The sequence below is a fragment of the Dasypus novemcinctus genome, chromosome 15, assembly GCF_030445035.2.
Source record: "Dasypus novemcinctus isolate mDasNov1 chromosome 15, mDasNov1.1.hap2, whole genome shotgun sequence".
NCBI lineage: Eukaryota > Metazoa > Chordata > Mammalia > Cingulata > Dasypodidae > Dasypus > Dasypus novemcinctus.
Genome location: NC_080687.1, coordinates 14939529 through 14953654, shown reverse-complemented (window position 1 = coordinate 14953654; position 14126 = coordinate 14939529). Strand labels below are relative to the sequence as shown.

The window sequence follows — 14126 nt, the reverse complement described above, 5'->3', positions numbered from 1 at the left end:
GAATGAACACAGAAAGCAGACAACTGGGGAGAGGGGGAGAGAAATAAATAAAAAATAAATCTTAAAAAAAAACTGACCTCTGTTTATCATCGGCTTACCAAACCTATCTTCTCTTAGAAAAATTGAAACCAAATAGATCAGTCTTTCTCTACCATTCAGCATGCTGCATTCATAAGAACTTGCACTGTGAACATGTCTTTCTTCTGTATTAAGCTGAAAGCTTCAAAGGTCAGGATTGACTCCAGCCATCTCTGGGTCAGCTATAACTGTTACCAGAGTTCCTTTCACAAACAGGGCAGTAATATTATTTGTTTGGTGGTTGGTGGGTGAATGGCTGGGTGACTGGGTGGCCAGACTCCTGTAATTTAGAAAGCAGAGGGCAAACTACAAGATTTACACCCAGCAGTAACCTCAAAAAATTACCAGTCCCAACAACTCCCAGTCACTTCTGGACAACAACATTTTGATCTCTAGTAGTTCTGAAAGTTGTTCAGGCTCTAAAAAAAAAAAACTTTCAATTCCTAGAGCCAACCTCATAATCATCAAAAGTTGAAAAAATGCTAGAGATATGATCTGTAGTTTATTCTGGACCTTGTCTAAAGTAAGGAAAAGTCAACAGATGATCACTGCTGGATAAGCTCTAACTTAGAACAAACTGAATCAAGGGGTTATGTTTAAATGGATGGATCTTTAAAAATATAATAAGTCATCCTGTATCACTAAACTCATGAATTTATCATTAAATGCCTTTTTTACTTCCCCCAAACCTTGGGAGCACTTAATTGGGACAGACATGGCAAGAACTGAATAGCACATGTAACAATGCCACAGCAATGCCAACAGCAGAGCCTGTGCCAGAACACAAAGGTGATGTGGCATCCCCTGGAAATAAAGTGGCTGTAAGGAGACTGTGGCAACAGAACAGAACTGAAGAACTATTCTGAGATCAAGTAAGGGTTTCAAGGCAGCAGGGTCCAATCCAGGCCTAAACATGGGAACCAGATCTTCTCCCACCTCTTATCAGTCACTAATTCCTCCTATTGACACTACTACATATTTCTCATAGGGTATTCTGGAACCCATTCCTACCCTATTCAGACTAACAGAATCCATAAAAATTAGCAATCTTATTTGCAGTAAGACATTATAATACAAAAGATAGAAATAAAAATTGAATAGGTATCAAAATAAAACATTAACTTATAAAGTGGTAGCACTTGGAGGTTGGATCTTGTTTTCATTCAAATAGCTATTTGAGATTTCAGTGTACTTCAGAGAACAGAGAGGAGAAAAGTGAACTGAGGCTCCAACTCGGTCTCAAGTTGAACAAATAATATGACAAGATGCTTCTCCCTAAGATGTGATTCTGGGGGGGTCTCTTACAAACTGAGTCTGAGATGAAGAGGCAATAATTAGCCAATTTGCATGTGATCTTGGGCAAGTCACGAAAATATCTCTAGACCTCAGTTTCAGCAAACATCACAAAAAGTGATGGTCGCGGTCTAGGAAATTTCTAAGATTCCTATTAAATCTATAACAGTAGAATTCAACTAAAAAGGAGCAACGATTACATTGGCTATGCTGCAAGTACATACAATAAGCAAAGTGAAAGGACTAAGCATCATTGCCTTTAACAATGGACAAATCCACTGCTCAGATTGCTACCTTGTGTCTCCATGAGGCATCCTGGTCATACTTTTCCAATCTCTCACTTCTGAATTTATTAGACCCTACTTCCTTTACCACCAACTCAATCTTCATTTTAAATTTATTTTATTCATTTCTGTCTACCCTTATAATAACCCAATAACCACAGTCTTCCTATCTCTGATTTCCTAATATTTCAATATAAAAACAGGTTCAAATTAACCTTTGTGAACCACTGGTGCCTATGCAAAAGGATGGGCTGAAACCATTCTAATATGCCATCATTCTTCAAACACTGAAGATACACAGCAGTCCTCACTTAGCACCTATCTAAGCAGGACATGTAAGATGAGTAAACAGACTCGTGCATTATTCTCAAAGAAGAACACCACCTACACTAGAAAATATAATGAAGGCTAGGATATGGAAAGTATGTAAACACTAAATAAATTAGTGAGATGGAAGAGGCATAAGAATTGGTCTACTTTACAATTAAGGAGGCTTCCTACTAAGCTAAAACACAAAATCTAATTTGTTGCAATATCTTCATTACTGCTTTCTCTACTGGTTGCTCAGTTTTGTATTTTTTAATGAGTGTATTCAGACTAAAAGAATGTATCGTAAGTAGAAATAAAATCAATACTTAAAATAATCATCCTAATAAATAAATCCTACCAAAAAAACAAACCACTAAGTTCAGGGACTCACAGGCGCATGTGCAGATGGACTCTGACTGTGGATTTTGTGTTCTTTTGTCTGTCTGGTTGGTTGGCTGTTTTGTTACTCCCCTGCATAACACTTTACATAAAATGTAACTAGAGAGCCCTGTGCTTGATTATAGCACTGAGCTTCTCAGTGCTGTCCTCTGCTCAGAAACTTCATGTGTAGATGCTGAAGGCATTCCTAACCTCACACTCTTTCAGCATCTGCACAGATGGAAAGAAATATAGCCATGCAAATCTAAACTAAGATTTGTCTTTTTAATCAAACACTAAAAAGAACTTCTAAGTAATTTTACTCCATCTCATTTTTATCAAAATAAGTTCACACATGTACACAACATATGGCCTACCTTAAGAATCTGTCCTCCTTCTGGGTATCTTCTTAAAATGTCCTTGAGAAAATCAACAAGTGGTGGAGTTGTTTGACCAAATCGACCTAAAATATAGAAAACATTTAGAGTGATTTAGAAAATAATCTCATAGCCTATCCCCAATGTGTGATTTGGTTCCAAGACGTAGCACAATTATACAGATTATGGGCCATACATCTAGCTCAGTGCTGCACCCAGGGATGAAAATCTACTTGACTGAGCAGATTCAGTAGTAAGTCAAGTAGATTCTAGTCTATCAAGTGTCAAGATTTTTAATGAACCTACAAATTAGTTTTTAAAATTGCTCAAAAGCATAAGTGCCACGGAGACTATAAACTCAAATATGGCAGGGTGGGAGGAGGGAGAAGCTGTAGCTATTTCCAAAGCAAATGAAACAAACAGCATTATTTTGTTGGTACTGCTGCTCCTAAACAGCAGGCCAAATAAACTCACCCAGGTCTTCTGCTTGTGCTGCAGTTCAGCACAGTCACTGCCTCGGTGGCTGTCCAGTTCAAACTCCCTAAGCCTTGCCTAAACTAGAGATTCTTACAAAATTGAAGCAGGTCACCTTAAGACAGGTGAAGAGAGAACTCAGGGAGAATGGGTAAAGGGAAGTCATTCTTAGATGCAGAGCTTTAAAAATCTGCATTTAAGTAAAAAAATAAATCTGTGCTTTTTAAAAAAATCACTATAAATCTAGCTACATTATTCTGGTGTAACTATCCACCATGCCTGAGCCCTGCCTCCACCAAACAGGACCCGGTTTCCAAAGACTACTGTACCTCACTTATTTGGTAACTTAACTTTCCCCATCCATCCTCTTTGCCTTGATAACCCCACACTGCATCCCAATGTTAGATTATTTCATTTCAGTTTTTAAACATAGTCTTTAGTGCACCTAAAATTGACATATTTTCTCTTTAAAGTCAATATTTATACCTCCCCCTTTTAAGCCTTTTGATTGAAGGTTTACGAAAAGATGACAATTTTTGGAAGTCAGATCTTCAATCTTGATCCAGTCAGATAACTAAAAACAAAACAAAACAAAACAAAACAAAACAAAATATATTAAAAAGTAAATACAGTTCCTCATACTGTAAATTCAAAATTTTACCTCAAAGTTTTCTTTCACAATAAGGAATAATGTTCAATAACTGTTCTAATCAGGAAATAAGGTGGCCTGGAGAAGTGAATATTCCAGAGAAAATAAATTGAGTAAAAAATGTCTTTGAAAATTTAAAGAATTTTTCCAGAATAAATCATGAAGACACACACTTCTGCACTGGCATAATTTAAAGTTTTCATGATGAATCAGGATCATCAACATAACGAAGTCATTCTTTTGGTCAGAACGGAATGGCAGTGTACATGAGAGTACAAGAAAAAAATTCTGTTTTCACATCAGCTGGGAATAATTTGGTTTTAGGTCCTTTACAATGGTAATAATACATATAGTAAATTTCTTAGAAAAGATTATACTAAGTAGCAGTTCCCAATTGTTACCAACAAAATAAAAAACTCTCTCCTTTCATGAAGCAGCATCTCACAGGATAGTGCTCCCAAAAGTACTTTAGAAAACCTGCTGTGGATGTTGCTGAACAAAGCGTGATGTGGAAGGAGAGGCCAAATGAGGATTCTACATCGAAGTTGCTTTGCTATATAACATCTCTGAAAGTGACTTTCCTGAAAAACACCTTGACCTTAATTTTCTTTTTGGCCATTTGTCTGTTTCTGATAAAGGCAGGGTAGAAGTGTGCAACCATGACTTCCAGGAAAGGTGGGTGATGGTATCTTTTTTGAAAACTAAAGTAAATTATCCAAAGCCAGAGGAGCCTTCTCCTCAGCAGTCTACTCCTAAGTGTTACTATGGATGACCTCTGAACTGCTGACCATCTTCAAAACATGACTCAAAACCTCACCTGAAGGACCACTTTTCTAACAAACACTTTATGGACAGGATGTGAAGAAAATCATTTCTATTTCAAGAAAGCCAGTATTTGCAACTGTCTACCAAATTTCTCAGAGCAGTATCTCACAGGTTTCTAAAGCTCAACCTGACAAAAATGAACTCACTAGCTTTCCTTCCAGGACTCATCTCTCCCCTTTATTTCACATCTCAATTAATGAGTCCCTACCTACCTCATCACTTCAGCTAAGAGCACATGGAAAAGCCCCCCCACGCCCCAGTTAATCTCTAAGCCCGAGCACCTCCATCCCCCTGTCTCTCTTAAATCCACCTTGCTCTTCTCTATTTCCAGTTGTTCAGATGCTCATTATCCCTTGGATTTTTATAACTATCTCCCATCTGGCTTCTTTACTTCCTGTATACCATTTTTATTCTAGCCTCCACACAATGTAGGTTTATACTTCTAGAACACAAATCTGACACATTGGTACAGTTCACAATTTATAAAGCCCTGTCATAGTCCTTCTGAATTTTAAAATAGTAAAAATAGTTTCACTCCTTTGTAAATTAAGTAGACCAACTCCTTGTACAGATGCTACAGGAAACAAGTCTAATTAAGAATGTTTAAAGTAGTAATGTTAAAAACCCAAATTGTGTGACACAGTTACAGAGTGGAATACTATTTAGCCAGTAAAAATGAATTACCTAAACAGAACACAAATTTGGATGAATGTTAATAGCATAATACTGAGTGAAAAAAGCTAGTTCCAAGTTCCTATGTACAATATAATAAACTTTATATATAGACTTTTATAAAGTCTATAACCAATGAAAAGTAAATATATTGTTCAGATTACATATGTATGTATGTACACACACACATATATATACACATACACATACACATACACACACAATAAACCTTTTAAAACTATAAAAAGAAAGCAACAGAGTGAAAAGCACACAGGTGTAGGGGAAGAGGGTAAGGCGACAGGCTGGGCGAGGAGAAGCACACAGGAAAAAATAACCATCGGCCATGGTCTAGTTGTCTGGTTGGACAATGTCATCATGGATGTTAGTAAGCTAAATAATTATTGAAAGTGAGCCATGCATAAACCAAGGATTTTTAGTCCCAGGTAGTAAAGCTGAGGGACATTTAAAGGAAGGAGGGCAGGAAGGGAGGGAAGAAGGGAGTAGAGAGGTATAGAGGAAACATGTAAAGCAGGAAGAAGTTCCCAGGTCTGAAAGAAGAGTTGAAAAGGAAAACAGCAAGTAGAACCATTTCAGTAAAAACAGAAATAACTGGCTATCTGAGTGTGACAATTAATGCTCTGGGTAGATTGTAATCAGGGGTCCATCTGCAATAATGTGATTCTCCAAAAGAGAGGTCAAGCAGCACAGGTCACGTGAGCAGTGCTTTCTGCTTTCTCCTCCTGAGATTTCCAAGACTGGGAGGTTTTGCTTGGGCCTTTCTCTTTCCTGGATTTCCAATTATTTCAACCAAGCAAAGTAACTTTGGTCCAGTTCATCCCTAATTGCAAAGTGTCATATGAAATCTTAAAAGTTGCCCATTTCAGTCTCTCTATTTTGTTTTTAAAACAGGATGATTATAAAATAATTTGAGCATCTGGGTCTCTGCCCACCAGCTGCAACATCCCTTACAAACCTCAGAGAGGTTCACCTTCATTTACCAAGAAACAATAACTCCCTCCCAATTATTAGGAAAACAATACAATGTTAATTGCAATCTATAGCTCCCAACTTTTCTTCCTTGGTTCAATTGTCAAAGACACAGGGAAGTTCTTACGATTTAATAGTTGTGATCAGTTAACAGAAAGAAAGGCTAAGTAATAATTCAAAGTGGTTGGTTTGAGACAAAAGCAATTGGTACAGGAAAAAAGATCAGGAAGATGCACAATTCTATTTTATAGCTTCAGTCTCTTCTTAAAGATAAAGTGAGAAGCTTACAAATTCCACTTACAGGACAGGAAAACCTAAAGAGAGAGGGAAATGACAGCCAGAAAGACAGGGCGAAGGAAACACCTGCTGCTAACCTAGTCCAAGAGCAACCAAAGCCACTAAGTGACAAGGAGCCCTGCCTGCCCCGAAATGGAACTCTGAGAATTCAAACCTAAACGGTTCTGAGCAGCATATGGATTACAAAGGAAAAGAAAACTTTACCTGCTGTGAAAGAGCCACTTATGTATAAGGGACCCTTTTCAATGGCACACATTAGTATTACCAAATTCACCAGCTCAGCAGAGGTTACAAGCCTGCCCTCTGGTTCAGGGAAGAGTTGGGTCCTTTAGTTTTTTCTGGCTGAGTTCCATATTTGGCTTTTAAAGTTCATTGTTAATGGCTTAAGTCTTTCCTCTGTGTTTGGAGGAGCTATATACATTTAACTTTTATTTACCCCCAATTAATACTCTCAGAGATTCCCTATGGCATGGAATAATAAAAAGCCCACAAACTTTGGAACAGACCTGGGTTCAACTTCTGATTTGATACTCCATCTTTCTGGACCTTGGTTGTACTCTTCTGCAAAATGGACTAGTAATAATTAAATGAGGTTGTTCTAAGCATTAAATTATATCTCAAGTACCCAGAACAGCTTCTGGAACATAGCAACTGTTCAATAAATGCCCATCATATTCCCAACACACTTTACTAAAGTATCAAGATGTGCCGAGCAAATTACATTTCAAAATTCTATCTCCAGCCCTGACCTCACCCCCTTGAGCTTTGGTCCCAGATCTGTAGCTGCCTGCTGAGTGCCACTATCTAGTCTAGACTCTTACACAGAGAGATCTTAGAAGTAGTTAGAATTTGTTTTATCCCACTCACAGGAGAAACAGGAATGCAAATCTTAAAATGTTTGTTAATCTGACTTCCCTACTATACTGGCAGTACAGGAAATAGGCTCTCGGCCACCTACCTCATTTCCATGCATCTTCCTAGAAGCTTCTTTTATGTCTCACCATCAGCTGAGCAAGACATAAAAGCAAACTGCTCACCTTTTCCCTCAAATGAGATGTCCTTCTGTACTCTATTATCTCTGCTAATTAAAGTGTTACCTGGGCTCCCTGACTCATGACTTGTGAATATCCTTGGCAAGGCCTTCCGCTTTATTCTATACTCAACTCCATTCATTTGGTACCAAACTCCCTATCTTTTACAACTCCTCCTATATATCCTTTGCTTTCAGTTTCTTCTCTACAAAGATAGTCTAGAACCTCATTATACAAAGACAAAAATTTCCTACCTAGCCCCCAACTCAATCTGAAACACTATACTCCACTGTGACATTTATTATGCTGCATCAATGCTTTGCAGAGACACCTGCTGAAACACTTTGGATGGTGAGGCCCTCTGCACCAGGCCTTTGGAATTACCACATTTTGGTGACAAGATGACCAAGCAGAACCAGAGGAGTCCACGGTAGTAACTGAAGGAGGTAAGTTAAGAGATGGGGGTATAAGCACAGAAAAAGAGGTAAGAAGGGCAAACTTTGTTCATTGATAATTCTATCTAATGTCAATCAAACCAAGGTCTGTGGGCTAACAAACACTTGGATATCCTCAGAGAACACAAGATACCATGGAACTGAGCCCCACGACACAGAAGGTCAAGATTACATTAAAGGATTAAAAGTCACAGGTATACCAAGGGGTCTCAATTTGCTCATATTGGTGTCGGAAAAATAAGGAAATCCAATATTTGAAATGTCATTCTGTATTGCTCAAGTATTCTTTCATATAGGTCAACTATTCTTTTTCTGATTCTTTTAAATCCTAGAAATGATGCACTTTATCATATAAAAATGAAAGGCTATTTATTAGAAAAAAAGAATAAGTTAATTTTGAGTAAAATCTATTAAACTCCTACTTTAAGAAAACCAGTATTTTTGCAAATCTTAACTGCTACATATGTCAATATGAAATATTCTTATTTTCCAAAGTTTTGATAGGTCAGGTCATTAACTTGCATTTTAGATAAGTTTTTGATATAATTTTACTCCTCAAAAATAATAGATTCATTACTAAATTTTATCCGAAGATCCTCCAGCCCTAAATGTCTGTGCTTTAATAATGCGGAAAAAACTTCCAAGGATAAAAGGCCAAAGAATCACTGGTATGCCCGTTAAGTAAATAAAACAGTTAGAAAAGCATGACTAATGATTAAATCACCTTAATGATGATGTCTCTAAACAACAAGCCTCTGGTTATTACAGCAATTTAAAAATTCTCTTCATTTCAGCAAGTGAAACTTGATAGAAAATAGGAGGACTTAATGGGGCTGAGAAATACAAACCTGACATGGTAAATCAAGGAAAAAAACAGCGAGTAGGAGTAACATACTCGTGTCAATTTTTTCAAGTTATTTACAAAGCTTTCTTTGCAGGGTGACTATCAAACCTGAGCATTTGTATTCAATCACACCAAGGAGAAAGTAAAACAGTGTGTTTCTCGACCATCAAGCGTCTGTGCTAAAACCCCATGCATACAACAGGGAACACAATCAGCCCACCCGGAGGCCCCCGTTCGTCCGCGCGGGCAGCACGCCGGCACCTACCTGGCGGTTGCGGTGCCACAGGCGCTGCTCGGACGCGGGGAGGCCGGTCTCCCGCAGGATGCGCTCCTTGACCTCGCGCACGGTCCAGGTGGGCGGCACCGCGAGGGTCCTGCAGCCCACGCAGCTGGGGAGCACCGTCACGCGGACGCACCTGCGGGAAGCGCAGAGGGACCCTCAGTGCGGCAGGGGAGGGGGCGTCCCTCCACGCGGGGAGCGGCGACAGGACCAGGGAGGGGGGTCGGGAACGTCGAGCACCGCGTGGGGGAGCCGTGAAGGGGCCGCCGCGGGCGACGTCCTGGACCGCGGAGCGGGGCCGCAAGGGCCGCTGGGGGCGCGCCGGCGACCACGTGGGGGGCCCGGGACCACAGCGGGTCCCTCCATCCCCGCCCGAGAAGCTCCGGGCCGCGGACGCCCGGCGAGTTACCTGTCCCGCCTGTCGGCGTCCTTGCCGGGGGGTCGCAGTGCGGGGGACGGAGGGGCCCGGTCCGGAGGTGACGGGACGTGGGAGGGGAGCCCGGCGCCGCGCGGGGGAGCGCCGGGCCGGGGAGGGGGCCGCGGGCTCCGCGGGCCCGGGCGCTCGGCGTCTCCGGGAGGCGCGGGCCGGAAGGGCGGAGGCCGCATCATCGCTGCGGGCCCGCACGGCCCCGCCGGCCTCCACCGCCGCTCCCCGCGCGGGAGCGGGTGGCCCGGGCAAGGTGGGAAAGGAAGAGGAAGGCCAAGGCGGCGCGCGCCCGCGGCCCGGGCAGGCGGCGCGCGCCCCCGGCTCCTCCAGGCGCCGCCCGCGGACGCGCGCCCGCCGGACCGTTAGTCGAGAAGGCGCGGGGGGTGGGGGCGGGGGGGAGGCGCCCCGCCCTGCAGGCCACGCCCCCTGGCCACGCCCCTGCCCGCCTGGTGGCTGAGGAGGACGCTGCGCCGCCAACCTTGCAATTACTAACGTTCATGTGCGCGGTGTGCGCAGCTAGCAGGGAGAGGCAGGGCCCCTGACACGGCTCCGTCGCGCCATTAGATGCAGCACTGGGTATTACTAGGGCCTTAAGTCTCTTCCACTTCTAAGAGCGTCTATCTAGGAAAACACCTCCAGTTCAAATCTGAGGCAGCCTGAGGACCTAGAGGGAGCCTGCGGGTTGCAGACCTAAACTTCTTTCACCGTTTCCTCTCGTGTTTGCTGTTTAGGCACAGAAGTCGGCTCAGCGATTCCGTTTACTGGAGAGTCAGCAGGAGAGTAAGAGATGGGAATCCACAGAAAGATATCCTGTGGCATTGGAAGCTCTACGTAGCTCCCTTGGGGAATGTGATCCTGTGGTGTTTGCAGCCTGTGCTTGCCCACCGCGTCGTAAAGGCGGGAACGTGCGTTTTAGAGTCCAGGGAATCTCCCCGCCAAAACCCAGCGCTTTCCAAGTGTGTGAGATGGATGAGTCTTCAGCGAAGATCCATTGCAAAAAAAGACAACATATACTATTAAGGTAACTCAAGGGTTACATCGTAAACAAGTAAACTTGAATGCTATTTAGTCAAATACTCTGAATGGAATTAAATTTTAGAGTTGGCATTAATGACTTTTTCAGCCTTTCCTTCTCCCTCCCCCGAAAATATTATTGTTCTGATCTCAATGTCAGTAATATATACGGAGAATATGCTTATGGCTGTCCCATTCCTTCTTTCTAACGATGTTTAAATTGAAAATGCTGAAGTCAGGCGTGCCTTTTCCCACTCGGAAGATATAAGCATTCTCGGTCAATTAGAGGAGTGTATGCTAATATAATGCAAAGATACAGACAGAAAGTCCCAACGTGGGGCTATTTACCTCTTCACTCAGATAAGAGTGTACCCGCCAATGCACAAGAATTAGGGTAAGAGATCCTTCTCCCCAGACCAAGCTGCACGCTCCGTCGCCAAAGCCTGGACACTCTTCCCCTGCTGCAGTGTCATACTGCACCAGGGCCCTAGGACAAACCCTTCCCACTCAAGCCTCCAGCCACTTCACGGCATATTCCTTCCACTTGTTTTCCTTACCATCTCTCCTAGGGAGTCAGGCAAGCAGGATGCGGTGACAATGGAATACAGGGATGGCATTGAGGACTTGAGGGACAAAAGAGTGACCTTGACCAAGGGGGACTGCCAAAAGTGAACAGATTTGGGTGGGAGAAGGAGGCTGAAGAGAAGAAGCCTCGAACATCTAGAGTCTAAAGTAACAAGAGGTTTAGTCACCACGGGAAATGCAGATCTGGAACTCCAGAGAGACGTCAAAAGCTCCTAGGAACTGTTTATTTAATCATTATATTTATTGAATTCCCTGCTTTGTCTTAGATGGACAGATTCGCTTGTGAGTGACAGGAATACAATGAACAAAACAAAGTCCCTAATCTAAGGCTTACATGCTAGGGAAGGAAGACAAGAAGTAAACAAATAGACAATCTAAAAATTCACCCTATGATGTCAGGTAGGGATAAGTACTATGTAAAAAAAGAGGGGGGGAGTCTCAGCAGGGCAAGATAGAGAAGGTGGAGAACTCCTTTCTGAGAAGTGACATTTGAACAGAGACCTGAATGAAATGCAGGAAGACGGCATGACCCAGAAAGAGTTTATGCAGTAAGAAAAAAGGCTCCAGAGCAACCAGTGTCGTTCACCCTTTCATCATCTTCAACTGGATGAGGACAGTCGCCTACTACTGGGTCTCTCTCCTCTAGTTTCTCTCTCAAATCCATTCCCCAGTCTGCCACACATTCAGGTTTGGAATTGGTGACTTTTGTTTACTGATGCATCCCCAACACCTGGAAAAGGTCCTAACACAAAATAGGCTCTCAATAAAAAGGGAGGGGGGAAGGAAGAAAGGTAAGACAGGAGGAAAGGAAGAAAGAGTATCTGGAAAAAAAGATAAAAGTAGAAAGAAATAATCTCAAACTTTATCCATAGTTCTAACACCTCAATGCAAGCAGTTATGTTTGCACATTGCTACAATTTAAGGAATTTTAATATGATCGCTATTATACTACAGGAACAATTTAAAATCCCAATTTTCCCCTATATTATTTCATAGAACTTTTCATTTTATAACATTTTTATCATTGTATAAACATCATTTCTCATAACTATGAGGTATTTCATTGAGAAAAAATACCTTAGTTTACTTAGTCCTGTTGGTGTTTGCATGGGTATTTTAATTTTTCAAAATTATGCATGCTTCAATAAATATCTTTGTTCATGAAATCTTATTACTATATATATTGAGAAAGAAATTTGCAAAAATGATGCATTTTAGGAAATGTTTAGCTGAGTCTTAGTTCCTTCCATAAGAGTGCATTATCAAGTGCACAATGCAAGAAGTCAAGATTTTATTCCTTTTAGAGTGAGTTCAAACTCAGTAAGAAATGATGGCTCTTTGAACCTATTTCATTTGTAGAGAAGAACAAATAAAATTATTTTCTTGAACAAGCTGGACTCTACAGGATAGAAGCAGAAAATAGTTTTATTCTCTCTCATCACCCCTGTTTTAACTTTCTCTTCCCCGCCCCCAAATGAAATATCAGGCATGGTCCTAAACTTTCCCCTCACTCTTAGATGGTAAAAAATCTCCTCATCACTTTCAGTTACTGAAATGGAAAATCCTATCTGAGATAATCAAAACTCTAGTCTGGGTCAATGTAAAAAGTCTTAAGTAGCAAGCAGTCTTCTTGATTCTAGTCAGTCCTCAGCCACACACATCGTGTGGCTGCCAGCTTGGAGGGAGGCTAAGAGTGAACTTTCCCTGAAACGATACTCAGGATCTCTGTGAAATGGAATAGATCCAATAGCACATGTTTCATCAGAGGGAAATAATAAATCATTCCCTTCTGGAGAATGTTTACTCGTTATGCAAAGGACAAAAGTGCAACAAATCATTATTCCTTTTTTTTTAATGAGTAAGCAAAAGGTTGTTGAGCCTTAAGAAGGTGAGGATATTGGGGGCATGGCATTCAGTTAAGTCCTAAAGAATGAGTAAGAAACACAGGTCAGGTAAGGAAAGGGGAGAGAGCGTTAAGAGAGAGGAAATGGCACCTGCAAATTCATGTGGTGGGGGGGTGGGCAGCAATATAGTTGAGGAACTTCCATGTGATAGGAACTGAGGGCACAGAGAAAGATGATACTGGAGAAGTTTGCAGAATGTAGTCACGAAGCCTCCTTTATGTCACAGAAGGAGTTACCTGAAGGGAATGGGCAGCCACTTTCAGATTTTAATCCAGGGAGTAAAGTGATCATAATTGCATTTGACAAAGTTTCCTCAGGCAGCAGTATTAAGGATGAGTTGGAAAGAGATGAGATTTAAAATAGGCACAAAAGCAAGAAAAAAATGGCATCAGTGAAATTTAAAGTTTCAAGAAGGGATTCAGCAATGCCAAGTATCCCATAAGCAGAGAGGCCATAGGATTTAATGACCAGTAAGCCATTATTGACTTAGCTCTGTGCTCTGGAATCTTCAAGAATGTGACAATGACTATAAGATCAAGTTCATGTGATTCTGTATGGTACACAGGCCCATGAGAATTTAGCTCCAGCTCACCTTCTCAGATTCTTCTGAGCCCCACCCCCATGTTGTCTCCATGATAAATTGATAATAATATGTAATATTTATTGGGTACTTACCATGTGCCAGGCATCTACTAAAAGCCTTTTGTGATTTAGCTCATTTGACCAGCATCCCCATGAAGTACGTAAACCCTCATTTTGTCAGAAGGGAAAAATGAGACAAACTAACTTACCTATGCTCATACAACTATCAACGGAGCCAAGATTTGAATCCAGGCAATCTGACTCCTGAGCCCAAGCACTTAAACATGAAACTACAATGTACTATTTCATATTGCCTAGATATCCTCATGAACTCTACCTGAGTTGTCTCCACCTGCCTCCAATCTTCTTTTCATTCCTCTC

At 41.5% G+C, this 14126-nt stretch overlaps 1 protein-coding gene across 4 annotated transcripts in view; it reads right to left on the bottom strand.

The window, feature by feature from the left end:
- Window positions 1-14126, bottom strand: part of SACS (sacsin molecular chaperone) — an 81941-nt gene that overhangs the window by 31957 nt on the left and 35858 nt on the right. For all 4 annotated transcript variants that reach the window (XM_058277055.2, XM_071208181.1, XM_071208180.1 and 1 more), the window contains exons 3-5: window positions 9219-9369; window positions 3680-3767; window positions 2720-2805 (exon numbers count right to left, since the gene is read on the bottom strand). In XM_058277055.2, the coding sequence (XP_058133038.1) occupies window positions 2720-2805; window positions 3680-3767; window positions 9219-9369 (325 nt within the window). The remainder of the gene's footprint in view (window positions 1-2719; window positions 2806-3679; window positions 3768-9218; window positions 9370-14126) is intronic.